This window comes from Rhea americana, unplaced genomic scaffold (assembly GCF_003343005.1).
Source record: "Rhea americana isolate MKP2758 unplaced genomic scaffold, rheAme1 scaffold_89, whole genome shotgun sequence".
In the NCBI taxonomy this organism is placed as follows: domain Eukaryota; kingdom Metazoa; phylum Chordata; class Aves; order Rheiformes; family Rheidae; genus Rhea; species Rhea americana.
Genome location: NW_028187077.1, coordinates 1478178 through 1504032, shown reverse-complemented (window position 1 = coordinate 1504032; position 25855 = coordinate 1478178). Strand labels below are relative to the sequence as shown.

General features: G+C 37.3%; 2 protein-coding genes across 8 annotated transcripts in view; one reads left to right on the top strand and one right to left on the bottom strand.

Moving 5' to 3' along the window:
- The window catches only part of BBS12 (Bardet-Biedl syndrome 12), a 114320-nt gene that overhangs the window by 30598 nt on the left and 57867 nt on the right, over positions 1-25855 (top strand). For 6 of the 7 annotated variants that reach the window (XM_085323928.1, XM_085323930.1, XM_085323929.1 and 3 more), the window contains exons 1-2: positions 18131-18193; positions 22913-23057. The exons of the other annotated variant lie outside the window; for it this stretch is intronic. The gene's annotated coding sequence lies outside the window, so the exon portion shown is untranslated. Of the gene's footprint in view, positions 1-18130; positions 18194-22912; positions 23058-25855 lie in introns of those variants that run through there. 7 annotated transcript variants of the gene reach the window in all.
- IL21 (interleukin 21) lies at positions 10066-22976 on the bottom strand. Its single transcript, XM_085323907.1, has 5 exons — positions 22842-22976; positions 22663-22698; positions 18694-18831; positions 17639-17719; positions 10066-10248 (listed from the first exon to the last, which is right to left on the bottom strand). Exons 1-5 carry the CDS (start codon positions 22974-22976, stop codon positions 10066-10068), a joined length of 573 nt encoding a protein of 190 aa, XP_085180033.1.

Sequence of the window (25855 nt, the reverse complement as noted above, 5' to 3'; positions counted from 1 at the left end):
GTATGTAGTGATAGTGAATTGGATATAGCTATTTTGTCTAACTCACAACACTAGGCATTCTGAAAAAAGAATGCTGACAGGTAAGGTACCCTCACTGAGATGCCAAGATACAGAGGAGATGCAGGATCCACAAAACATTCATTATTATCTGTGTCCTAGCTATTGTGCCAAGACTCTCTGCATCTGTATCTTATCCTACCTCAGTCTCCCCTGCTCTTCTGTACTTACTCTGAATTGGAGGAAATCTGTGCTGATGAGAATGCGRGGATGGCACAAGGCTGAAAGCATAAAACTTCCTCCTTTGTACTAAACTGCTGTTATGCAGAGACCTGTGCTTTTGATAAAAATAAAATCACTGAAAATCGCTTAAAACTTTTCTGGAAATAACACAAGTTTTTTGTTTTTTTTTTTTCTTTTTTTTTTAAATCAGTTGACAAGCTCTGCATGGTCTGTCATGATAGCAAGAGTGTAATCCTGCTATATATATTGCTAGATGAGACAAAGGAGTAAGACAACTTTAGTCTGTCAGTGAATTTCTGCTGCTTTTCAATTTTGTTCTTACACATGGCATATTAGAAAGCATGCTAATTTAGCCTTTTCTTCAGCATTGCCTTCTTAACATCTTTGTGCAGCTACAGTGGTATGCAAATTATTTTTGTGTTGTGATGACTTGGGTAGTCTCTTTGGAGAAATATCAGTATTGCAAAACTATTTGATACTGTTTAAGGGTTTTTGTGAATTAAGGAATGCTAACGTGAATTGCATTTGGTAATTTTCTTTGTATGCCATCTTTCCATCTTTGAATTCTAGTTTTTAATGATTTGAATTACAGTTGGATAGCTGAGATTAGACCTTTGGGATGGGACTGGAAATGGCATTCAATGTTAGATATTAGTTAAAATGCTTAGCTATATTAATTAACATCGAACTTGGATTTACACTCAAGGTAATTTATTGCATAGGTTTGTGAAAGTGTCTTCCAGTCTACAATTGCAGGTATAGTAATAAAACTGGTATTCCATGTTTGCTAAGCAGCAAAGCATTTAAAACTGGTAAAATCTGTATAAGTAATTTTTTTTAAAAAAAGGGAGGGGCATGTTTGATGTATTTTCAGATATTAGAAGTCTGAGATCTGATCAGTAGCAATCTGCTTTTATGGGCCATTGGCAAGAGCCCATCAACATTACTGATATTTAGTATTTTTTTTATTTGTGTCCATTAACTTAGATGTGAAGGGGGAATTTGGAACAAGCTCTGCAAGAAGAGTTTACTCAATAATGTCAAAAGAATTCAAAACATGAAGTTTGTAAGTAGTGCTGACTTGCTGTTTCTGCAACTATTGTTGCAATAAGATTCAAGGCAGTAGGATTTAAGCTGGGTCAACACTGTGCAGTTTTAAAAATTCCCCTATAACAGTATTCAGTTTATCACTGTGAAAGCTCATATCCCCAGGTAGTGAGCTCGGAGAGAGAAATCTTGGAAGCATCTGTCAGAAGTAATTCTAAAAATACGAAAGTAATTTTTTTGCATTTAGTTTTAAACTAGAAGAGCAGGTTACAGTATAACACCATCTGCAGACTACGTGTGGGCCTTTTGACAGTGTTTGAAGGAAGAATGCTGATTTTGAAATGACTGGGTACATGATGGGTAAAATACTGTCAAATTCAGTAATTTAATGTTAAATATGTAGTTTATTTTTCACCACATAATGTTGTCTTCTGTTTCAATTTATTTAGCACTGTAGACCTGTCACTTTGAGACTCTCTTGCAGTGCTGAAATCCAGCACTTCGATTTTGACATTTCTGTTGTTGCCTATTGGATAAGTAATGAAAGTGTGCCCATCACTGGTGAAAGATGGCACGTTCACTCAAAATTGTTTATCCATCCTTCTCTAGGGCTGATAAGATTGGGGTAGGTGTGTGTTACCTGAGTGTGAACAGATAAGTGTGTGGGGAGGGAAGGGGGATGTTGGACCAACTGATCTGCAGAGGTCCCTTCCAACCCCAAGTATTCTGTGATTCTGTAACTGTGAGATACTAACTCATCACACATCTCTGGATAATTTTTGATACATGAGCAACATTCAGATTGAAAGAACCATAGAATTATCATTAAAAATATAAAATACTTTGTTGTATATTTATGGAATTAAAGATTTGTCTGAATCTTACATTACTTGAAATACACATATTAAATATTTAAAAAGTAAATCATTGTTCCTTTGACTTGAAAACTGAGCACAAGTTCTTCAAAGTCATGTGACTGCTAATATCTGGCTGTTGATGTAGAGTAATTTCACTGAAGTGAATTGATGGTGTTGGTGCTTCATCTTGGTGGAAAATAAGGAGATCTGTGGGGGCTGGGAAAACACCTTGGAGGCTTTCGATTGTGAAATGGGTTATTGATGGATCAATACTCATATAGAAACTTTCATAGAGGGAAGAAGGTTTAAATGAGATTATTATCCATTTTTGTTCTCCCATTGACTTTTCAACCTACAGTTTCTTTTATTCCATAAAGGTATTTACTGTTTGCTCTATACTTCTGCTGCTCTCTATCTGACATTTGTCACTGTACCACCCACTGAATTTTGTTTAAAGGGTAGGAAAAAAAAATCAAGCATCAGGCTGGGAGATTTGCCAAAGAATTGTCTCAAGCACTGAAAAAAAAATCATGAGAACTAGGGAGAGACAGTCAGAAAATATTTTCCCATATCATGGAAATGTCCACTTTTCAATTTTTGATCATCTTTTTTTCCCTGTGCCACAATCAAATGGAACTAGACGGTTTCAACTATTTTCATGAGAAGCAATCAAGAAAGAGACAGACTGATCCACAGCAGTCAATAGCCTGCTAAGCAGGAGGCTCCTCTAGGATGCTGGGCACATCTGAGCACAAAAGCCAAATCAAGCACAGCAAGGATGGAACTGCAATCCTAGCAGAYGCTTCCATGGGCAGCAGTAACCTGCTGGCTGCTCTGCACTCACTGCCATACTCTTGCTTTTAACAGAAATTCCATCCTGGATCTGAGAAACCACTTCTGTTGACAGTTTTGTCAAACCATTTCAGTGAAAGTTGCAAAGAAAAGTTTCAGTTTCAATAAATTGTTATTTGCCAGTGGTAAAACATTTCACTGAAAAATTCCCAGTCCAGTCTACTTCTGAGTTTGCCCTGTATGATGCCTTTTTTTTTYCCCCCCCCTTAAGGAAGATCTTAAGATGCAGAAGATTCATGCTTGAGAAAGACAAGTATAAATGCCAGCTATTACACAAAATCACAGAATGGTTGAGGTTGGAAGGGACCTCTGGAGATCATCTAGTCCAGCTCCCCTGCTCAAGCAGGGTTACCTAGAGCATATTGCACAGGATTGCGTCCAGGTGGGTTTTGAGTATCTCCAGAGAAGGAGACTCCACAACCTCTCTTGGCAGCAACCTGTTTCAGTGCTCTGTCACCCTCACAGGAAAGAAGTTTTTCTTCATATTCAGGTGGAGCTTCCTGTGTTTCAGTTTGTGCCCGCAGCCTCTTGTCCTGTTGCATGGCACTACTGAGAAGGGTTTGTCCCCATCCCMTTGACACCCTCCCTTCAGGTACTTGCACACATTGATCAGATCCCCCCTCAGTCTTTTCCCCAGGCTGMAGAGGCCCAGCTCTCGCAGCCRTTCCTCCTAGGGCAGGTGCTCCAGCCCTCTGATCATCTTTGTAGCCCTATGCTGGACTCTCTCAAGCAGCTTCATGTCTCTCTTGTCCTCTGGAGCCCAGAACTGGACACAGAATGATGGTTAATTGGTTAATCGTTAGTGAATTCAGGTGAGAACTTGTCTGTGTTTGTGCTGAGTGCTGTGGCCCGCAGCCTGACCTGACCTAGGTGCCATAGGCACCAAGCCATGGTGACTGCCTCAGCTGGTGCTGCTCAAGCTGGCTAGGCTCATCTTACTTTCCCCTGATGCTGTGTGCTTGTTCTTCTCCTTTTGCTGCTCCTTCCATTGTGCTGGTTTATGTGGCCTTGCAGTGGGTTCAGGTCAGAGAGCTAACCCAGCTCAAATGTAACTCCCTTCCCTGCCCCTCCACAGATGCAACTGGGGTGAGGGGGCACAACTGGAAAATTTAAGCCAGACATGCCGCTAGTGAAACACAGGTGAAACAAGAGCTCAAGACAATAGCTACCTAGCACATTATTTTTCAGGGCCATAAAAAATTCTTGCTACCAGACCTGGTTGTTACTTACTGTACCATTTGTAGGGCCGTGATTTAAATTAGATAATTGGAAGAATCAGTTAAAAAAAAAAAAAAAGAAAAAAAGAAAATGTGCCCCCTTCTTTTTACAAGATGCTGTTATGACTGTTTTTAACCTGAATTACTACAAAGTTCTAGTTTGAAGAACAGGTTCCCAGTTACAGTTACTTGGCTAAGGCCTGTCAGGGGACAGGTTYGGTGCTGCCTGGAGGGAGGAGCGCTAACCACTGAGCTCTCCCACATCTTTCTGCCCCGAGTGCTCACTCCCTGTGTGGCTCTCCTGGCTACGGTGCAGCTTGTGAATCAACTCCACTTCCTTGCTGAGTGTGGCACTTTATTTGTCCTGCCACTCGTAACTGCTGTTGGAGATAAACTGTATTAGAAACTATTAGAAGGAAAATGTAATTCTTCTAGAGATAGCAAAGAGCCTATCAAGTGTTTTGCTTGTTACTATGTGATTTTTATGCATATTTGTAGTACTTCCTCTAATCGTAGAGTTTGGCATTGWTGTTTTTGAACGTTCAGCAGTAGATTTCAAAATACCAATGGCTTTTTTTTATGGTTGCTGGGCTGTATTTAGCTGAGAATCTAGCAGTGGTACTGATTTTCCTCTAAATGTTCAGTATCCCAAGACCAATTTATGTTTTTATGTAATGGTGATGAGTCATTTTCAATTTATAAAAAGCAGAGTGTCGTGGTGATTCTGGGAATAATYTTGGTGCCTTTCTGCATATTAAAGGACCTGTGACATGAAGTAGGGCACTATTCAGCAGTGTTTTGTCTTGCTAGTGTCACTGCGGGAGTTTTTGCATGTGATGCACCATTAGTTTATCTGGTCTTGTTTAAAGGAGAGAAGGAGGGTAGAAGAGAGAGGGTGAAAGAATGAATGAGGAGAGGGTAGCTTAGGGTTGGGGAAGAGATGGATGTAGTAAGAGGAAATAAAAATGACCAAATGGGTAGTATCTGAGCTGGAAAAACRTGTAAAGTGAAAATGACATAGGACTAACAGCAAACTCTCTTAAAACTTTGCAGTGGTATTTTGAAGTAGGTTTATGTCCGTTTTTAATTCAAGTAAACTTGAGTGTCTGGAAGTTTGTGTTTAAAAGAAAATTTTGCTAAATGAACTCTTAAAAAAAAAAAAAAAGAAAACTTTACAAAAATGTTCAGTCCTATCACAGAGTATGTTTGAGTGGCAGAGTAAATTGTGATTGGATTGTTTGGGCTTCCTGCATGTTCTCTGTTCACAGAAATCAGGAAAAATCCCTTCAGTTTTCTTGCTGTTGGTTTTAATGTACCAGTAGGTAAGCCAGATTCTCCTTGCTGTGTTGATTTATCAATCTCTTCATATRCTGCACTTCTGAAACAGTCTTAAAAAGAGAAGTAACAAGTGTGAGAGGGAGCAAAATTTTGTAGAAACTTCCTTTGAGATAACATTTCAGATGTACCTACTTTATTTTCTATCTGAATTTAAGAATGGCCATATCATTATCAAGTGCATGTTATTTGAACAGGATGCGTCATTCCTTTCCTAGAAATATTAATAAGGTATTAGGTGAGCTATTAGGCGGCATATAAATGCTGTGTGTCATGCCAGAGGCTTCATACATGTCTGGCAAAGTTACTGGACTGGATTTGAGAAGCCTCTGATACAGAGTTCTTATACGGCTTTGGGAAGGCTGTTTAATTACTTTGTGCTTGGCTTATTTACCTGTTTGTAAAATAGGGACTTATAATATTGATGAGATTAATCACTTACGAGGCCCTCAGACACATTGATAGTAGGATTTATAAATATCTATACACAAAACAGTGTTTTCTGTTCTTTTCTAATACTCTTTCTTGTCCCCGTTTTTAATGCATCACATTTAGTATTCTCTGTGTAGACATTGTCCTCTTAATCAAAGAGAATTATCTTCAGGACTGATAAGATGYATTTTGCTGCTTTTGGGCCATTATCAGCTGAATGTTAGACTTCCTTCCTGAGAAGAAGGTTGCTGAACCCTAAAGCATTTTCATTTCAATTTAAAAAAGTCAAAGTATAATCAGCATCTTTGTAACTTTTGATCATTAATTCTTTCTCAGAAGTGGCAGTGTTGATCACTTATTCTGTAAAATTACTTTTTAGAACATTATTTCTTTGTATTGACCATTGTAGTTTGAGGTTGGTGAGTTTTAATTTATTTATTTATTAAAGCCTTGGAGGGGTGTAATGAGTATTGTACTGTCCTGTCCTGTTTTGTTGCCTGGTGCCCTCTTGTGCTGTGATCTGGTCTTTACATCAGTGTGTTAACTTGCTATGTATAAAGGCAGTCTAAGAGCTACTTACCAATTTGTTGTGCCAACCTGATGCAGTTTTCCATATTCYTGTCCTGTGCAGACACTGTTCTGTGTTTGCCCCTCTCTTAGTGCAAACTGGCCCTGTCCTTCTCCGCTTTTTCATTAATTGTCTGTGCAGTCATCTTGGCGTTTGGTGAAGGGTGAAGAGGGTCGCTCCCTCACAGTACAGTGTTTAAGGTGTTTGCCTGATCTGTTGTGGTAAGCTTGATATCAAATACCCTGCATCTCGTGCTACATCTAGTTGGCAAGTGGTCTTCTCCCTTCTGTGGCTTAAAAATTGAAATGCTTCTGACTTTATAAGGAGGTTCTCCTGGATATGATCCCGTACCATTTAACCTAGGCAGAGACTGGTTTAGCTCAGTTGGTTAGAGCGTGGTGCTGCTAATGCTAAGGTTGTGGGTTCAATCCCTGTATGGGCTATGCTGAGGGTTGGACTAGATGATCCCTAGAGGTCCCTTCCAGCCTTACCATTCTATGATTGTAGATTCGTGATCTGAAGACTGGGTTGAATATTTTTTCATATTTTTTTCTTGTGCAATTTTGCACCAGTTGCTTAACAGCAATTGAGATGAATGAGGAATTTAATGTTAAACTTTATTGACCCTTTTAAAGTTATGTTCAACTCTTTCTCTGTTATGATGAAATTGTACAGCTGATGTGTGTGTACCATATACATATTTGAAAATYCTTGAAAAGAGAAAAGAAAGTGGACAACAAATGTGGGAAACAGAAGGAATGAGAAGAAAAAAGTTGGAGAATCAGGGACAGGAGTAGAGAAAGGACAGGAAACTATATAGAGAGAGGTTTAAGAATAATCTTCAAAAGGTGGAATAATATAAAAATGAGAAAGCTCAGTATAAAGAAGCTAAAAGAGGCAGAAAAAATCCTGGCAGGTTGTTGGATAATTAGTGCAGGAGGACACACTGAGGACATATTGAGAACACAGCACTGATACATACTGCCTCTTACAAGGCTTGGGAAAGGAGAATTGGCAGCTAATGTGGCTCACTGACATGGTAAAGGAGGTTATTGATGTTCTTCAGAAAACTGATGATGCATTCAAGTGAAGACAACAGAAAGGGTGAAAAACAGACAGATTTAATGTAAAATAAATAACAGATGGGACAAAAAGGTGTTTGCAATAACAGCTAGCAAAAGTTAATACTAAATCTTTCTTTAAACCTGTCAGGAGCAAGAAATGTACCAGAGTGTCTGTCAGATCAACTCATGATCAAATGTAAAAGGACTGCTAGCAGAGGACCAGACCATAAAAGACAAGCTGAATTAAGTGTTTGTGTAGAAGAAACAAAGGTTCACTCTGGGATAAAGTGAGATTGCTGGCAGCTTTCTCTGTGAGGAGCTCATGAGATAATTGCTCTGAAATTGAACAGGCTAAAATATATACATATATAGAACAACATGATAAAATGAACAGTAACCAACCGTCATGATCAGGCAGTATCCACCCAAGAGTTCCAAAAGAGCCAAAGTATAAAATAGCTGAATTGTTACCAGGGGTATCTAACCCTCCCTCTAAATTGCCTTGATCTCTGAGAACTGCACAGAGGTAGACGTGATGCCAGTGTTCTAGAGAAGTTCCACAGGGCATCTAGGAAATCCTGGACCTACTATTCCAGTGTCCATACTGGGAAAATTGGTAGACATTTTTGGGGGAAAAAGTAGGATTAGTGGACACCTTAGAAAAATACAAGCTGCTTAGGAAGAGTCAGCCTGGCTTTTGAAAAGAAAAGTCCTGTCTTCCAGAATATCTTGGAAAACTTGAAAAGATTAACAATCAAATGGATAAAGGTGATCTGGCTGGCATAGTCAGTTGGATTTCTAAAACTAGCAAAGCCCATCTCTGAAGCCTAGTAACTCTAAGCATCTGTAGGCTTAAATGGAAGGTCATTGTATGGATAACTAAATATTTAAAAATTAGCAAACAGAAGACAAAAGTAAATGTAATACAATTCTTACTGTAAATGCTACCTTGGAAATGTGACAGGGTGAGCACTGGGCTTGCCTAGCCTGTTGCTCAAGAACATAGATAGCAGCTTGAGGACAGAGTTGAGAAAGTTTGCACATAGTAGGGTAGTGAGGACAAGGGAAGGTCATAAGGAAATTCTGGAAAGGCCTTGCCAGACTGACTGGGCAAAAGAATGACAGAGTTCAATACAGATAGATGTCAGGTCAGGCATATGCATCTGTATTGGGGGAAATTCTAAAATGATGAGCTCTAAGTTGGATGGWATGACACATGAATGAGACTTTGGGATAACTTGATACTTCAAAGTGTCAGCTCAGGGCTTGGTAGCAGTCAGAAAAGCAAGTCAAATCTTTAAGAAAAGAATAGAGAACAAACTAGAAAACAACACTATTCTACTGTATCTGTGATTTGTCCAGGCCTTAATGTAATGGGTGTATGATAAGAGAATGTCAACAATTATGATCAAAAATATGGAATAACTTTCATAAAAAGAGCAGTGAAGTAGGCTAGGACCTTCAGCCTGAGAAGACACCGTTTAGAAGAATGTCATAGAAGCCTGCAAAATCGTGAACAGATAGCAATTGCTGATGGGTTATTMTTCCAGTATGAGAAATGTGAGAGTCCGAAATAAGGCTAGCAGCAGCCAGTTTGAAAGCAAAGGCTCATGTGTGTCATAGGCCTCTGGAACTTCCTACCATACTGTGCTGTAAATTCCAGAAAACTTTATATGTTTCCAAGGAAGCCTGTTAAAGTAAGGGAAGTCTATTGAATGTTACTAACCAGAAGGAACCTGAGCCAAAAATAGAGTCTGGGTAAGCATTGTGCAGCATCATACCTCTTTTAGTTTTGTTTTCTACTTTAGTTTGCAGCCCCTGTTGTGCTCTTCCCCCCCTTTTTTCTCCCCCTTCTCCCCCCTTTCCCCCCTTTATCTTCCAGCAGAGGAGGCAGAGGAAAGACTTGGTGGTGACTGAGGAGCAGTGGCTAGACAAGAGGCTGCTCTGATGCCTTTCTCTACTAAAGCTCGTGTGTTAGGTGGAGTGAGTCCTTTACTGGATGCAAGCTATCAGAGATGCTCCAGCCCAGGACAATGTAGGTTTGGACTGGGGAGATCATCTATCAGAACATGGACCTGAGTCATGTGCAAGATGGGTTTTTCTACAGTCTTATAACTTGGGCTGGGGACACGTAAGCGTTAAAAAAATGTAAATTTATTTTTTTTATTGTTCACAATATAAAATCTCCATGTTATTTSTCTTCTGATTTAAAATCTGTACTTGCTATTGATGTCTTCAGGTGTTCTGTCCTTCACTGTGATCATGTGATCACAGTACAGCTTGTCATATCTAGGAATAACGCGATGCAACTGTGAAGATACCTTGAGTAGTGGTTTACCACAAGTTTCCCATTGTCTGCCAGAGTAGTCAACCGAGGGAGCTGATACCAGAGCAGAAGAGGTTGTTGTCAATGTCTGGAAGCTGTCTGCGCTACACTGCTACAGATCTTGTGGTTAACCAGTTTGGTGTTGGCAAGTTACCTGTTGTATTGGAAACACTGGAGGTTTGCAATGTGGCACTTCAGCATGGGGGATATGATTGAAGTGATAGCTGTCTTTCAGGAAGTGGTATTCCCAAACTGGCTGTTGGTGAAACAAGCGTTCATAGGTTGTGCCGATGACTTCTCTCTGTTGCTGCTACAATTGAAAAATTACAGAGAAGCTTTCTGGAATTTTGCCTCTGGCAAAGTGCCTGAGGCAGGGTATGAAAAATATCTGGCATTTGTGTTTCTGTAGAAGCAGGAATCTTGTTTCTTTTTAATGACAGTGATAAGAACAGTGAAGGTATTCATTGTTCATCTTAAGTCCCTAATTTAGGAGAGAAGATGGCTTAAGTTCAGTATACAGACAGTGCAGAGAGACAGATGGTCTGGCTGATCTCAGTTGGCTATGTAGGGACAAATTAATATCTGWTAGCATGGTGGTACCAGCAGTGAGTTTTGAGGATCCCATGTGTATTCTCTAGCCACAGCATATAGATCTTTAGCATAATCACAGTTGCTACGAAAAAGGTTTGGAGGTTTTTGTTGAAGACTGTTGTCTCAGGTGTTCTCTCTCACCTGGAAATGTTCCTGCCCAAGGAATGTGCTGTGACTRACAGCTGTCCTTTTCAGCTTCAGTTTCAACTCTTTTACATSTGTGACTAACAGCTGTCCTTTTCAGCTTCAGTTTCAACTTTTTTACGTCTTGGGGTTCAAGCCAAGGTCAGGATAAACTCCATGTGATGTAACCTGTGAGCTAGGTTTAATCTAATTTTTCTTCAAAGAAGGAATCCTCTGGAAAAATAAAGCTAGCTAATGATGTGAAATCAGTGTACGTAAGCTAAAGGGTATTAAACCCAGTGAAGATGTGTTTGTCCAAAAGGAAAAAAAAAGAAATCTTAATTTAGCTTCAGACCATCTRTATGTAGATAACGTGCTTTAATCTGAGCATATTGTTCATGCTTTCAGGTGATTGGTCTTAAATTTAATTTTAAATGTTTGAAGTGACTCCRTATTGCCACACTTCCAGTTTTCACTCTCATTCCTTCAGAAGTTTTAGCTACCGTGTATACCCTTCATTCTCTACAAGTTATCCCTGTTTCTTTTGCTTTGATGTTGGCAAAATAAATGTGGAAGAAAGATGCTGAAGTGATGGAGCACTGTAATATATAATCAGATAGAAATGTGAGATGAATATCATTTCAGATCAGAGGAAAGAAGATTCTATGCCTGTAGGAGTCATGGCCCTGTCTTTTGGGGTTTCGGCATCTCTGAAGCTTAAGAAATAGGAACGTCTTTCCAGTAATTTTTCGGTTGCTCTTGCTCTGGATTTTTTTAAACTTGTACATTATGACCTTAGAACAGTAACACAGTTGGACAAGAAAAGGATATTGAGAATGTCTAGAAAAAATAGAAACTAAATAGGAAGTAAAGGATTTAGTTATTAACTTTACAGTATGTCTGAGAGTAGTGCCCTGAAAATGATTCTTTCAGCTCATCTGTTTTTTTTTCCTTAATCTAGAACAATTTTGAATTTCTATCTAATTATCAATAGGTGGCAGTACAGCAATTCACATCATTAGCTTGGGCAACGAGAAGTGTTCAAGTAGGAAATGCTGGCTTTCAGCTTTCCTCCTTTTACAGCCTGAATTCGTCTGCACCATTGAAAAGCAGGAACGCACTAGGACAATCCTTTCTGCTGCAGGTGTTGGGACAATATGCARGGGGTATAAAACAACTCTTAGAGGTACAAAGAGCGTAGTGTACCTATACAATACAAAGTAATGTATTTTAGATGTTCAAACTCTGAAACTGTTCTGATACAGTACATAGATATCTAGGTCAATTCGGGCATAAGTGTGCCAAGACTTCTCAGCAGGGCTAAATATTTGAGTTATTCTGGTATTAGCACAGTTGTCTTTCATTTGGAAAGCTCTGTACTGTGTTCTGTTTCCCCCACAGATACCCATGTGATGCATGACATAATATATCTTTTATGCTCCAGCAAATACATCTGAATGTACCAGAAGCCTAAAGCCTTGTGTTAAAGCTTCCAAGAGATACGTTTCAGCTTTTGAGATTTGTAGCATTATTGTTGGAGTTACGAGAGTATGTCTAGCTAATGCTTCATATACGTATATATATAATAAATGTATATGTATATGTATATGTATGTATGTATATAGCAAGAAAAGTAGCCTGACCACAGCACTTTTATATTAGTTGTTTTACTTCCCACAGTGTGTTGTCAAGGTACTTATTCACACACTATTAGTTGCGCRCAGCAGAGATAACTAAACTAAACTCAGATAACTAAGCTGCATCATCTACTAGTAAGATTTCTAAAATCATAATCTTAAATATTCTCTATTTATTTTTCAGTTTCCTTAGACTTTAACAGCACAAAACTATCGGCTCCAGATATTTTATTATATTTTCTAATGCAGCTGTAAGTGTAGGTGAAAATGCTGGTGAGATGGAAGTATGACATAAAAGCAATGTATATGTTCAGAATAAATATTATACCTGGAAAGAGAGGATATATATGTATTTAGCAGATAACCTGGAACATTGTTTCAGCTGCAAAAAGTCTTCTAGGCATTTAGACTGACATCTAAATCCTGGATAGTTATATTGAGATTCATTTTATATAATTACAGACATTAAATATTTAGTTATCTGAGTGTGAACTATTCTCTAGGCTTTTGTCCCATTCATCTATAGTACAAACTTAGTTGAGGTGGRATGACTGTCTTCCTGCATATGTCTGCTTCTCTTCAGTGACTGGACAGATGACTCAGACTTGGCCAATAGTTTTGKGTAAACCCCAGGATATCCACGTCCCACTGTTTTCTTATGTGCAAAGATAYGTGAAAGGAGCAAAAGGATAAGGTCTAATCCAAACACTAGCTAGGACAATCATAAGCTTTCATTTTGTGCACTTATCTGTGGGGTGGAAGAGAAGAAAGTCATCATGAAATGCTCCTGAAGTGAAGGTTTAAATTCCTCGTGAGGCAATTTTTTTTTTTAAAAAAAAAAGATTGTCAAATGAGATGGGTGCAGTAAAAATCTTATTTAAGAACAATTAGTTTTAAATCAACAAAATAATGCTTACTTGATGCACTTGAAGCATGACTGCTTTACAGCGGTAAACATGCCATCTAATCTGTTAGTAGTCAATAAATTTGAGCTCTGTGGCCTTATACAAACCTACTATTTGTTGAACATTACACTCCCTGGAAGTAGCGACAGAAACTTCATTTGGTGTGTAATATGCAATAAGAATATGTTTTGTCTTTCTCTTCAAGTACCATAAACTTACAGAGAGAAGATATGCTTTGTATACTATGCCCTGATCTGATCTGATACAGTAAAATCTTTGGCAGTGTAGGTTATTGAAGAGGTTATTGAAGAATGATGTTCACTGAGAGTTTCTGTGGGCCATTGTCAGAGAGTAGAAATGGTCAGAAGAACAAGAAAAAAACATACTGTCTATAAAGTATTTAATATCACAGACTTATAAATAAATTATACCCATGTAGTCCTTCGTATGAACATTCCATTCACAGAAATGTAATAAATAATTAAATTAAAACAGACAATTGATATAAAAATAAAGAATCTTCTGAGGAGATGTAAATATTTTACAGAATTATATATCATGCTAAAACACATATTGAAGTGCCTACAAGGGACACTTATGACCAAAATCATAAATACATTGTTAAACCTCCCTAGGAGGTAATGAGCTTTTATGGTTTACTGTATGTACTCATCAGACAGCTGAAGAAACATACATTTGTTTCTGCAGAGAGTGCAGTCAGTACAAAGTTCATTTTACAAGAGAAAAATACATCATGATTGTATGAACATTTGGAAACACGATAATTAGTCCTTCCAAGGTCACAGCTTTCTCCTCTTCATTTTTCTTCAGAGAACAGTGTTAAAGAACAAGTTGATACCTTCTTGAAGACTGGTCTGTTCTTCACTGATTTTTCTGTTCCTCATTTGGGATTCARACAATACACTCTTGGAAATGCACTCAATTTTTAGTTACTCTGATGATGAGTTGCACCTGATAAAAACTTCTGCACTTTCATTGACCCTGCCTGTCAGCAGAAATCTCAGCTTTAATTAGGAGCTGATCTATTGTATGTTCAGTGGCTTTTGAGCTTAGCTTTTTCAAATTAAAAGTAAGCACTGATGAATAAAACACAGAAAAATAAATAGAATATGCTAAAAGAAATGAGTAAAGCTACAGAATCTGACAAAAACTTAATTTCATAAATTAAATTTGCRATTAACCATTAAAAGGAATCTAGTAAGCCAGTAGCCTGAAAGAAGAAATGTGAGAACAACAATTCACATTGTGAAAAAAGCTAACTGGAGTCCTCAGGGTCATGTTAAGTGAATGTGTATTCTAGGGGGATTACAAAGTCATCTGCAATGATTGTGCTCACAGTGCCCAGAAGTGCACTGTCAACTAACATCAACTATCATAATTTAGTAACTAATTTTTCTGCTACACTTCTGTGCTAGATTATCCAATAAATATATTTTTCTTCAAGATCTCAGGACAGTTAAGCTTCTATACTGTGTTGTAGTTTCCCACTATTCTTTTGAATTGTAACTATAGGTTGTTAATTAAGTTGTTTTCTAGGTATTAGAAATAAGTCAGTATAACAACCTTAATTTACAAATGCAAATATTAAGTTTAAAAAGCCCTAACCCTTTGCATTACACTTGGTGTGGTARGACCCTTAGTTTAGTAACAGCGGAGCAAATAACTCTAAGCAGAAATAGCTACATTGATTATTGCATTAAGTGATGCCTCATGTAACAAAAATAAATTGTTTCAGTGTACACAGGAGTCACTAGTTAGCTTATGACATTCTAGTAGAATATTGCTTTTCTATCAAAATTTCCATCCTAGGCACAAAACTTGCTTCTCAGTGGTTTGTAATGATTACTTACAAATACTAAATGTACCAATGTTCCCTTTGACAGGGCATGCTAATCACATTTCAGTCACATTTCACCTGTGAAAAATAATTTTATCGGACTTTTTTGGAATATTCATTTGAATGAACAGAGTGAATTACTGGAAAAGACATTTACAAATTAATATACTGTATGCTTTGTTCAAAAATAGATCTCTTTTCCCCCCAAACTCTGCACAAGCAAAGGTTCCATGGAAGTGAATGAAAACTGCTATTTTATTTGTTGGTCTTCTGGGACTCTGCAAAAGCAGCACTTACTTCATGATAAATGCATTTAATATATTCTTGCATTCTGATAATTCTATCATAAAAATTGACATGTCTAAAACCCTGAAAACATCAGCAGGTACTTCTAAAATTTCTTTCAAATCCAAATCTGAAATAAAATTTTGTCCTGACTTTCTCTACTTTGTGAGCTTTAAAATCCATAGCAGTAGCAGCTACAGCTTCACATGTTGGTTACCAATAGGTCATTTAAGGACTTCATGCATAACAAAATCGGGAGAGAAATGGGGATAAAAGGTTGCAGAAGACCATTCAGACTTACTACTTGCTAGCTTAATTACTTACATGTGAATGACAGTTCATTTTTAGAATGTTAAKTCTCATGCAGTAACATGGAAATGCTGAGATACTGGATAGAACAGTATTCAGAGGAACAACAGTTTCAAAGAAGGAGGAAAAAAAAAAAAGGCCTAAAGATCTAAATCAAGATTGTCATCAGCCAGAAACAGGGATGATACAAGAGGAAAAGAGAATTTGCTGTGGAAAGTGTGTTCCGTGCTGCCCTGCCTGCTCTCACATATATGATTGAGGAGTCGCATTCCAGGACAGTGAAAAAGTGCAGGCAAAAAACCTTTTTGTATTAATTTTCCTTTAGTCTAATGTTGTTAGGGGTGGAAATATTTTTAATGGCTCCCTCTTTCTTTATGGAGGTAACTAAGCTTATTGCCATTTTCCATCATAATACTAGGTGTAGTTTTYCTATTTTTTCTCTCTGCTACATTTATACTCAGTAAAGAGAAGGTTGGATGGAAGGTTAACTTTGACTGGAAGGCTTTATACTCTTCCTAGCTTGAGCTCCRTCATGCTGCTAGTGAAGTTACTTAACTTCATATATCTCAGTTTGCTCACTTGGGGGTAATATCTGTTCCATAGAGTTTTGGAAGTTAAAGTAACAGCAGCTCCTCAGYAGGAAGAGTCTAGAGAGGTACAGTATCATTGCAAGCAGAATATATATATGATATATAAGCTACTAAAATCTATTTTTAAATGCTATGGTATAGATTTTTACTAAAAAAATATTTCAAAGCAATTTCTGGCCAAAATTCCGCAAAAATTTTCACAATTCAGAAGCTGTATAGTGAAGTTTCCATATAACAAAAGTTTGACAGTTTTTTAAAGGAAAAATTATATTTAAAGCCTAGACCATAAAAGTTAATTGAGAGTAAGAAGAATAAATAGTGTTATGGCATATGAATATAAAATACTATCTTCTAACAAGCAGTACTATGGTTTTGAGCTGCTTCATTCTGAATAGTAATCTACTGTGTTAGTTGGACAAAAACGGTACTGGACAGTGGCCAGTTATTTCAAGTGCCTCTGGTGTATTTATGATGATAAATTGGAGGAATCTAGATGGAATTTCATCTCCTGAAGTAATTTTGTTCCCTAAAGAAGAATTTTAGGTATCTGCTTACATCATTTGGGTTATAATCTTCTTCTCATTGAAACCCRTGGCAAGTCCTGTTAACTTCAACATGGAAAGAGATCAGACCCATACCATACAATGTAATTTGTAAATGTTTTTCCAGTAGTTTTGTTTTTAGAAGGAAGATAATACAATCTTTATACAATATAARTACTTGAAGTTGCACTTTTAAGAAAGTTAAATGCAGGATATTTTTCCATAGATGACTAAAATATACAGTCTAAGAAATTATGAATAAAATTGTGCGTGTGGTAATATTATAGATAAATTGTAGATATTGTAATTGAGCCAAATAGATAATTTTCCAGGCTTCAAAACTTCTGATAATTTMTATTTTTGTGTGTTATTTTTTTTAAGTTTCAAATATCTGTTTCTCAGTTTCATCTGAGATCAGAGCAGATATACTACTGCAACAGTAGCCATTCTCATGTACTCCTAATCAGTAGAAGCTAAGTCTTATAGGAGAGTCTATTTTTGTGAAGTAACATTTAAATTTTCATTCTAAGGTGAAGCTCAGATCTTTTTTGAAACATCATCTGTCTTATGAATAGCTATCGATGTGAACCTCCGTAACATTTTTGGGAGAAGTCTTCAATTACCACACACACCACACAGCACAGTTATGTGAAAATGTAAGTATTTTCAATTGTTTTCTTAAATAACATAGTGTCTGCTTTAAATAGTGGATTTTCCATAGTCTTCGGCTCCAGTGTGTCCTAAATTAATCCTTGAATAACTGTGAAAACAACACAGTGTTAGAAATAATGGAAAATAAGGATATTTGTAATTTTTTGGAAAATGTCAGAAAACAGCCRTGAGGAATCAACTCTAATTACCTTTTTCATCAGTTTTGCAAAGCTCTTCAAAAAGTCTTTGGGGGCTTTTTTTCCATAAGATTCACATGAAGACTCACACTGCTGAAAGATAAAGAAAGTTGTGTCACTTCTAAAAAGCACATCATAATCCTATATAATACTTGAGATTTTGTACTGAAAAAGCAAGAGGGCTGCAGTCAAAGCCTTTTACAAATGGAAAACATGAGGCTCAGAAAGGCTAGCCAGTCAGAAAGGAAAGGAAAATGGTAACTACACCTTTGATTCATATTTTTTCACAGAATCACAGAATGGGTGAAGTTGGAAGGGACTGCTGGAGCTCATTTAGTCCAACCCTTCTGCTCGAGCAGGGTCACCTAGAGCACATTGCCCAGGAYCCTATCCAGACAGCTTTTGAATGTCTTCAAGGATGCAGACTCCACAACCTCTCTAGGCAACCTGTGCCAGCGCTCAGTCACCCTCACAGTCAAGAAGTTTTTCCTCATGCTCAGACAGGCCTTCCTGTGTTTCAGATTGTGCCCATTGCTTATCCTTCTGTGACGACGCACCACTGAGAAGGTCAGCTTGAGTCCACCAGGACCCCTGGTCCTTTTCTCYAGAGCTACTTTCCAGCAGGTCAGGCCCCAGCCTGTACTGGTRTATGGGATTATTCTTCCCTAGGTGCAGGACCCTGCATTTCCCTTTATTGAACTTTTCGAGGTTCCTCTCTGCCCATCTTCCCAACCTGTCGAGGTCCCTCTGATTGGCAGCACAGCTCTCTGGTTTATCAGCCACTCCTCCCAGTTTTGTGTTATCGGCATCTTTTCAGTAACTCTTAGCCCCTTGTTTTGCACATCAAATGTTTGCTGTTACCAAAATAAYATGCGCACAGTTGACTAATAGGGTCAGATTGAATATCTCATTCTAAAGTGTAGAAAAATGGTTATTTTTACTTCCATAAGGTAGAAAAACAGACCCTTTAGAAGTTTGAGGTTTAGGACTCCATCARTGTAGATGATGTCTGTTATAGAAAATAAAGAATAATGATCAAGATTATAGGCATTGTCAGGAAGTCCTACCTTGCCAGAGTCTCTCAGGATGGTTCTTCTCAAGATCTTAACTGTTTTGATAAATGTAGAATTTACTTGGCTGTTCTTTGGCTGTAACTGCAAAGTTCCTCTCTGGAAGCAGGTTACAGCTGTGAATAGGCATCCATCCTAGGTTAGGAACAGAAGGAAGTCACTAAGCTATGGCTAGGCAGTTTTAAAATTAATATTGCAGCACTTTTTTGCATAGACTTGGGAAATGATCCATGCACAAGATTCAATATGCTAGTTATTCATTGATAAGATTTATCTCTATTTTCAGTTAAAGTTAATTTTGCATGTGAAAAAGATTTTTAAACTTTACTTGGATTTCTCTTTGATAGTTGCTTAAGTATTTTCTCACAAAATAAATGCCTAAAATCTCCTTTTGGATATTGATCATTACAACGATTAGAAGAAAATGTTATGTAAGAATAGGTCATGTACATTTAGTAGGTTTTGATGAACACAGGCATGAGTATTTTCTTTTTTAAAAGTTAGGGAATATCACTTTTCCTCAGTGCTTCATTTTTAGAAAAGATTCTTTTTACAAATTCTGATGTCACCTGTTTAATAATTATACTTGGAATTCACATAGAACTGCATGTTTACAAATGCTATTTAAAGATCCTTCTTCAATAGAAGGGGAAATGGAAGCGGTGAAGTTAGTTGCCTTATTAAAGGKAAAAGAGAGAGTTAGGGTGAGAGGTAAGATAAGAAACCAGGCTCCTAGCTTATATTTTCCTATTATGTTGCTTTAAATTTAAATGCACCTTAAACCTGAATCAAGACCAGCAAGCACTGTCTATAGCTAAGTTGAAAAAGAAGCTATTTTATGTTACGCTGTATTCTAACGGTAAAAATTTTCTGTTGCTGCTGCTTATCTGGAATAAAAGCAGCCTGCTTTTTTGCCCTTCATGCTGCTGTTGCATATTAATTTTACCAATGCTGACAAAAAATCTACAAGTGGTCCAGTGCTTTCCTGTCCATTGGCCATTTTCCTTGTTAGGCATACAACTGTGGAAAATACCAGCMAAACTAGGCTATAGTCAACAGAGAAAGAAGAGCACTGTTTAGCAAAGCCATTTTCTAACCTATTTTCCGTTTTCCAAAGAAACATTTAGAAATGCTGATTATGCACATTAGAAAGGCTCTAAAGCCATCATCTTTGTTTTGCATACTAACTGCTACCAAAGCTGAATCTCTTCCGGTTTATTAGATGTCACTGCAATTTGCTGCTTTTTCAAGGAGAAGGCAAAATCCTTTATGTTGCTTGTAGCAAACTTTAATAGCAACCTTTTATATTGGTCAGATATAACATTCTGTTTTCCTTAAAAACCACACATTTATGTTTGTTTCAAGCTTCTTACCGTAACCAGTCTTGCTTACTGGAAAAAAAACATTCGTTTTTATAGAGATCAATTTTCCAGCTGAAACTGAAAACATTTTCTGCCTCATCCGTGATGAGCTGAGAAACCAGCATTTCTCATATATGTGCCTTTTTTTTTTTTTTTTTTGCTGAGTTAACTGTTAGCCTGAGGGCAGGCCAACAGTCAGAAGACCACAAAGATTGTACTTTTTTGGTATGTCTTAACAGACTAAGCTCTCTGATGAAAAGATTAAAAAACATGGACCGCTAGTTATGTCTGAGAGTGACCAGACAAGCATGTAAAATTGCCRTGTCAAAAATACGCTGTATCTGATCTGAACTAACTTTGCAGATTACCCTGAAAAGCCTTCACTTCCTGAATCAGCGAAGAGCAGGGTTAGATGCTGATCTGACGTAAATCAGCATTGTGCCATTGGCTTCCACTGCCATGTCTATTGACACCTGCAGTGGATCAAACTTAGTCTCTTTTCTGTCTTGAACTAGTTTCAGCATCAGCATGTTTTCTCTGAGTTGATGYGCTCTAATCTCTTAAACTTCTTCTCGCTGCCTTCTTTTTTTTAAYACTTCGCATTTGAGTGCACAAAGAAATTGTCAGATTGAATTGGGGCTAACAGTCTACCCACAAGAACCTCCAAGGAATTCAAAACCAATAGTGATTAAACCACTGAATTTTGGACCTTATAAAAGGCAATCTTCCTCCTACCTATTGAAGCCCAAATTCAAATCTGGCACAAACAGATTATCATATGAACAATATTCTGATGTTTAAAAAGAAATACAAAAAAGTAAATCCAGTTCTGTATATTATAGTGAGTGTAGTTGTACYTAATCATGGAGCATGCAATTTTGCCACATTATAATTCATATGTAAATATTTGGACCATTCAGTAAATGTAAGGATGAATTACTTGTTTTACTACAACCAGGTAATGTAATTGCTGGTGGCAGTTACTGGTAGCACATTATGATTAAAAAAAAAAATTCAAAAGCTGAACTCGTATCAAACTTAGAATCTTCCAATATATGAATTCCTTAACTCCTGTAGTCTTTGAGGGAGGTATTCAGCACCTCCCAGAATCAAGACTCTAAAGCCCTAAGCTGCAAGCAAACTGCTGTCTTCCTTCCTGAGGTGACTTTCTTTTTTTTTTTTTTTCTTTTTTAAGGCTCTGATGAAGTGATCACTCACTAGTTGTCTTTGCTTTGCTTCAGAGGTAGTGGCAGACATTGCAGTAAAATGACAGCTAATCATCTGATTCTTTTCACTTTGACATAAGAATTTAGAAAGAGTGTTAATGACAAAAAGCCAGCAGTTAGCTAGGGTGCATTAGGTTCCTGCATTGCGTATGTTTCTAGCAATTAGGTGGAATAGATCTCTTTTGGTCATGCTTGTATGTTCTCAGCAAGTTAAAAAAAAAAATGCACCTAACCGTAAAGCCTAGGAGGAGGCTAACGAAAGCTGTGCCAAACATGGTGAGTTTTTTCCTTTCTTTTTGTTGTTGTTTTGCAAGATAGTTTACTGTCCTGAGCAAATAGCTTCACAGTTTGCATATTTCTCAAAAACACTGTACATAATTACCGTTCTTATATGTAAGTCAGAACTGTGTGCTTTCTGAAATAGTTGTCAAGGCTCAAAACTCATTATTACATTTAATTTAAGACAGCTAATAACAGGAAAAGTATCACATTATGTGAACTACGGCTAGCTSTAGACCTTTGTTCTGTTTTGGGAATGTGGAAAGAAAGCAGAAAATGTTCATCCTATGAGCTTTTAAGACATCTTTTTTTGTTATTAGCATTTGGTTTCATTGCAAGTCCTGCATCTGGCTACCTTCTAGCATACACGAGCTTTCTCTGACTCTTAGCATAACTTACTGCACGCAATACATTCTAGACTTCGGATAATGCAAAATATCAGCATTAAATAATATTTAAAATAAATACCTCTATAAAAAGGGATTTACAGAGAGTTTGAGTTATTTTAATTAGCTGTAACGCAAAGAGAAATACAACCTATTTGCAGAATGCAGTTTTGTCTTCCCGGTTTACCTAATAGCACAGCACTCGTACATGAGAAGTCTTACGGAAACCACTGTGACTACAAATGAGAGGAAGCGCTATATAATATGGCCTTGCTGTCCTGCTGCTGACACTTAGCTGAGGGGGAGGAAGGGGGGGTCCCTTTAGGCTATTGCAGGAATACTCCTGGTCCTGTTCCCAAAACTACAATCCCTGAAAGTTTTGCTACTCTTTCAGATCTCATCTGAAACTCCATTATTAGCACTATTTCTCAGGTAAAAGGAATACATATGAATGCTGGTTCTGTGTGTGTTTTGGTCTACACACACCGTAGTAGAATAGTAGTTATTGTAATATCAACACTATTCTGACATTGAAAATACAGAAAAAAAAAAAAAAAGGAACTTCTATTGAAGTATTTTCTTTTCCAGTCTAGCTTGCATTAAGAGTACTAGGTCACAGGTAAGAAAAAAGAAAGCATCTACTATTTGTCAATGGAATAAACCAATATAAAATAAATTTGATATGATTAGAAGGCAATGTTAAAGCAGTCTCACCACAGGGTTTTCTGGTGTATGCAGCAGTTCAGCATCCTGGAATCAAACAAATGTAAGTTAGAATGTTTAGCATTTGAAAATGATGTCCTTTATAAGATTTATTCTAAGTTGTGTATATATATATATAATATATAATACTTGAAAATAATTTTAAATATTATGACAAATATTTTGCTTACCTCATTTTTCACTACGGTTTCTAAGTGCTCGATTGTCTTTACAAGCTGTTTGTATTTTACTGCTTTTTGAGGAGTTGCAATCAGCACCATACTGGAGCAGAAGATGACCATACAGAAAATAATCATCCTCTCCATACTGATGAGTTCTGTTTTAAAATGTGCCAGGAGCAAAGTTATGCTATCCAAGATGAACACTTCAGTTTGAACTGTTCTCAGGTATGCTACGTACCTACCTATTTATTGCTCCTTGCTGGAGATGTAAAACCCACCCATTTCAGTTTGGAAAGCTTTGTAGAATGGATTAATGAGTAACCCTTTTTTCTTTTCCACTGGCTAGGTTTATGTATGTGAGTTTGTGCGTAGGGGGCAGGGATTGATGGAGTGAATGAAAATATGCCCCATCTGCACATTGGACAGGAAAAAAAGAGAAAAGGGTGAATTCCTATTTTCACTTTGAGTCAAGAAATGAACGTAGTAAAAAGTAGGTACTTAGAAACTACAGACCTAGGTAAACAAAGATTCTGTTTTCTTTTTTTTTCTTTTTTTTTTCCCTGTTTCTTACAGCATCTTATCTCTCCGATCCAGTTGAAGCCCTTTTGTATCAGTGCTGGAGAAATACGACAGGACTTCTTTTAAGAATTTAAAAATATATTATCCTACTTACTTTACAGCATCAAAGGACTGTAGCTAGTTCCCCGATGTCTGTGGACTGCCACTTTTACATTCATGGCAAGGTTTCTCTGACAATTGTGAATAAAAACTCATTTCTGCAGTTAAGCCAGATGAAGTTTGTTTTATGAATTTCAAACTAATGCCAAGTATTTTAATAGCATCTTAGAGGATATGTCCACTGGGTGGTGGAAGTACAGTTGCAAGGGTCTGAGCTCAGGGAGGTGCAATGCAGTGGGCATGCCCTGTCCCTGCATATGCAACATCTGCTGCCCTGGGCACCTAGGGGGGCAATGCTGGAGGATCAGGGAGTAATCCCTGTGAGTCCCAAGGGATGTTACCACTTTGCAGTGGTGGTCCAGAGCTTATAACAGCCAAACACATTTGGTTATATACTGCAGCAGTTAGGCTTGCGATTAGTTTTGCAACTTATCACAACACATTGGATGGAGATGTAACTCTGAGGCCTGAGAAACAATTCTCTGGGAATCTAAAAGTGCATTGTTCAGTATGAAATAGATTTAAAAACGCTTACTTTAAAAAATTTAAAGCCAGAATAAGAACAGCGGAATGATCTGGAGTAAGGAATAAAAGAGGCTCCCTTAATTTCCTTAATGTCTGTTGTAATTAAGTATATATGCTACTTTTGAGGAAATACATTTAAGATTATTATTTGGAAGAAGTGCATTACTGAAAGCAAATTTCTGCAATAAATGCTGGTAAGGAATGCTATCTTACAGGGTCTTCCACTGTTGCCTTCTTCCTAAATGACTACCACTAAATTTAAAGGTGTTTAAAGATATCCTTCTCAAACTTACTCCTTTCTTAGTTAAGTTGCGTTCAGCCCAAGCCCAATTTCTGTCTCTTGTAGTGAGATGCATCGTTCTCAGCAGGGCTCTGTGGAGGTACTTGGTACCTAGTGGTCTGCTGCTTTTGATGAGGATCAGTTGACTTCAAGATCACTCTTCCTAAAATTTCATCACAAGAAGGAAAAAAATGACTTTGATCTTGTCTAGGCTTTATAATGAAATTACTCTTCAATTACTCTTATTATCAGTGAACAGTTGTCAACACTGTGGTAACATCATTATGTGGTTGCTGTAAAAAGTAATTAAGGTCACTTGGATACCTTCACTGTGCCAAATGAAAAGGTGCTCAGGTGTCTTTCAGATTAAATCCTTGCCTCTGCAGGTCTAAATATTTTAGATCTAAAGATTTAATACTGTGTAGAGTTTGTAAAAATGGACTTCAGTTTGATGTCATCTTTATCTAAAACAGTCCATGTAATAACCTAATGTATAAAATGCGCGTATGTGTGTGTGGTGAGTGAATCTGAGCAGAGGCACTTTCAGTTGTTTTTAGTGGTTCATTTCAAAATCATCATCTAGGCTGATGCGATAGCTCTATCTGGCATTGTCAAGAGTGTTTCTTTTCTGTATGTGATTATTCAGTGAACACTGTATAGCTTAAAAGAAGAAATTTTATGTAGGTATGTATGACTACACAAACACACTTACACTCCTGTATGCACACACACTAAATCTCTCCCAGTAAAAGAAATAGCCAATCATACTTAGTAGAACAGATATCCTGAAAAATGAGAACTGAAATAAGAGAGCCAGAAGAATATTTTCTTTTACCATGCAGTCTTAAATTTAATTTCTTGAAGAAAAGACAGTACGGTCATTTTCTTCTTTTCTTTTGATAGATGTGTTTTGAAATTATTTTAGATAAGCAGTAGACTGRAGTAGGGAGGAAGCTGCTAGAGGAGGTTTTGGGGTTCAATCTCAGTAGGTTTTATTCAGAATTTATGTTAATTTATAGCTAAATATTAAGCTAATAGCTAGATTTATAAGCCATAACCCATTCTTTTCGTGTGAAGTTTCGTGTAAATTGGTTTGTCATTTATTATTCAACACCTATGTGAGGCTCCTGGGGAATGGAGAGATTATTTATGAGAGTTTTATTCTTTACATGAAGATGATACTTAGCTCTGCTTCTCTTTACCATCACTGACTTTTGTTTCCTCAGTAGTTTGAGTAGTAGTAGTTTGATTTAATGTGCGTTGGTTTCTCAATCCAGTTTTTGATTACACCATTGGAAGTGGTGCAGGCTGCTGATAATTTCTGCTTCTGCCTTGTATTGTCATTATTTCARCTTCCATCTCCTTTTGTGGAGCTCCTTTGTGCTCAGCTTCTGTAGGTGATCGTACTAGCCCTGACAGCTTTTATTTTATGCATCTTTAACTGGTTAATGGGTTGGAAGCTTTTCCACTTGGATATGCTGTATACCTCTGTTAGCTGTGTTCTAGTTAGATGGTTGGCAGTTATGCAAAGATAACACTG

Excerpts from the sequence above, each read along its gene's own strand:
- IL21 (XM_085323907.1), bottom strand. The coding sequence starts at position 22,976 with ATGGAGAGGATGATTATTTTCTGTATGGTCATCTTCTGCTCCAGTATG. Across the intron at positions 22,699-22,841 it reads AAACCGTAGTGAAAAATGAG|GATGCTGAACTGCTGCATAC; the intron begins GTAAGCAAAATA and ends GTTTGATTCCAG. Across the intron at positions 17,720-18,693 it reads TCCTGAGAGACTCTGGCAAG|CAGTGTGAGTCTTCATGTGA; the intron begins GTAGGACTTCCT and ends TTTATCTTTCAG.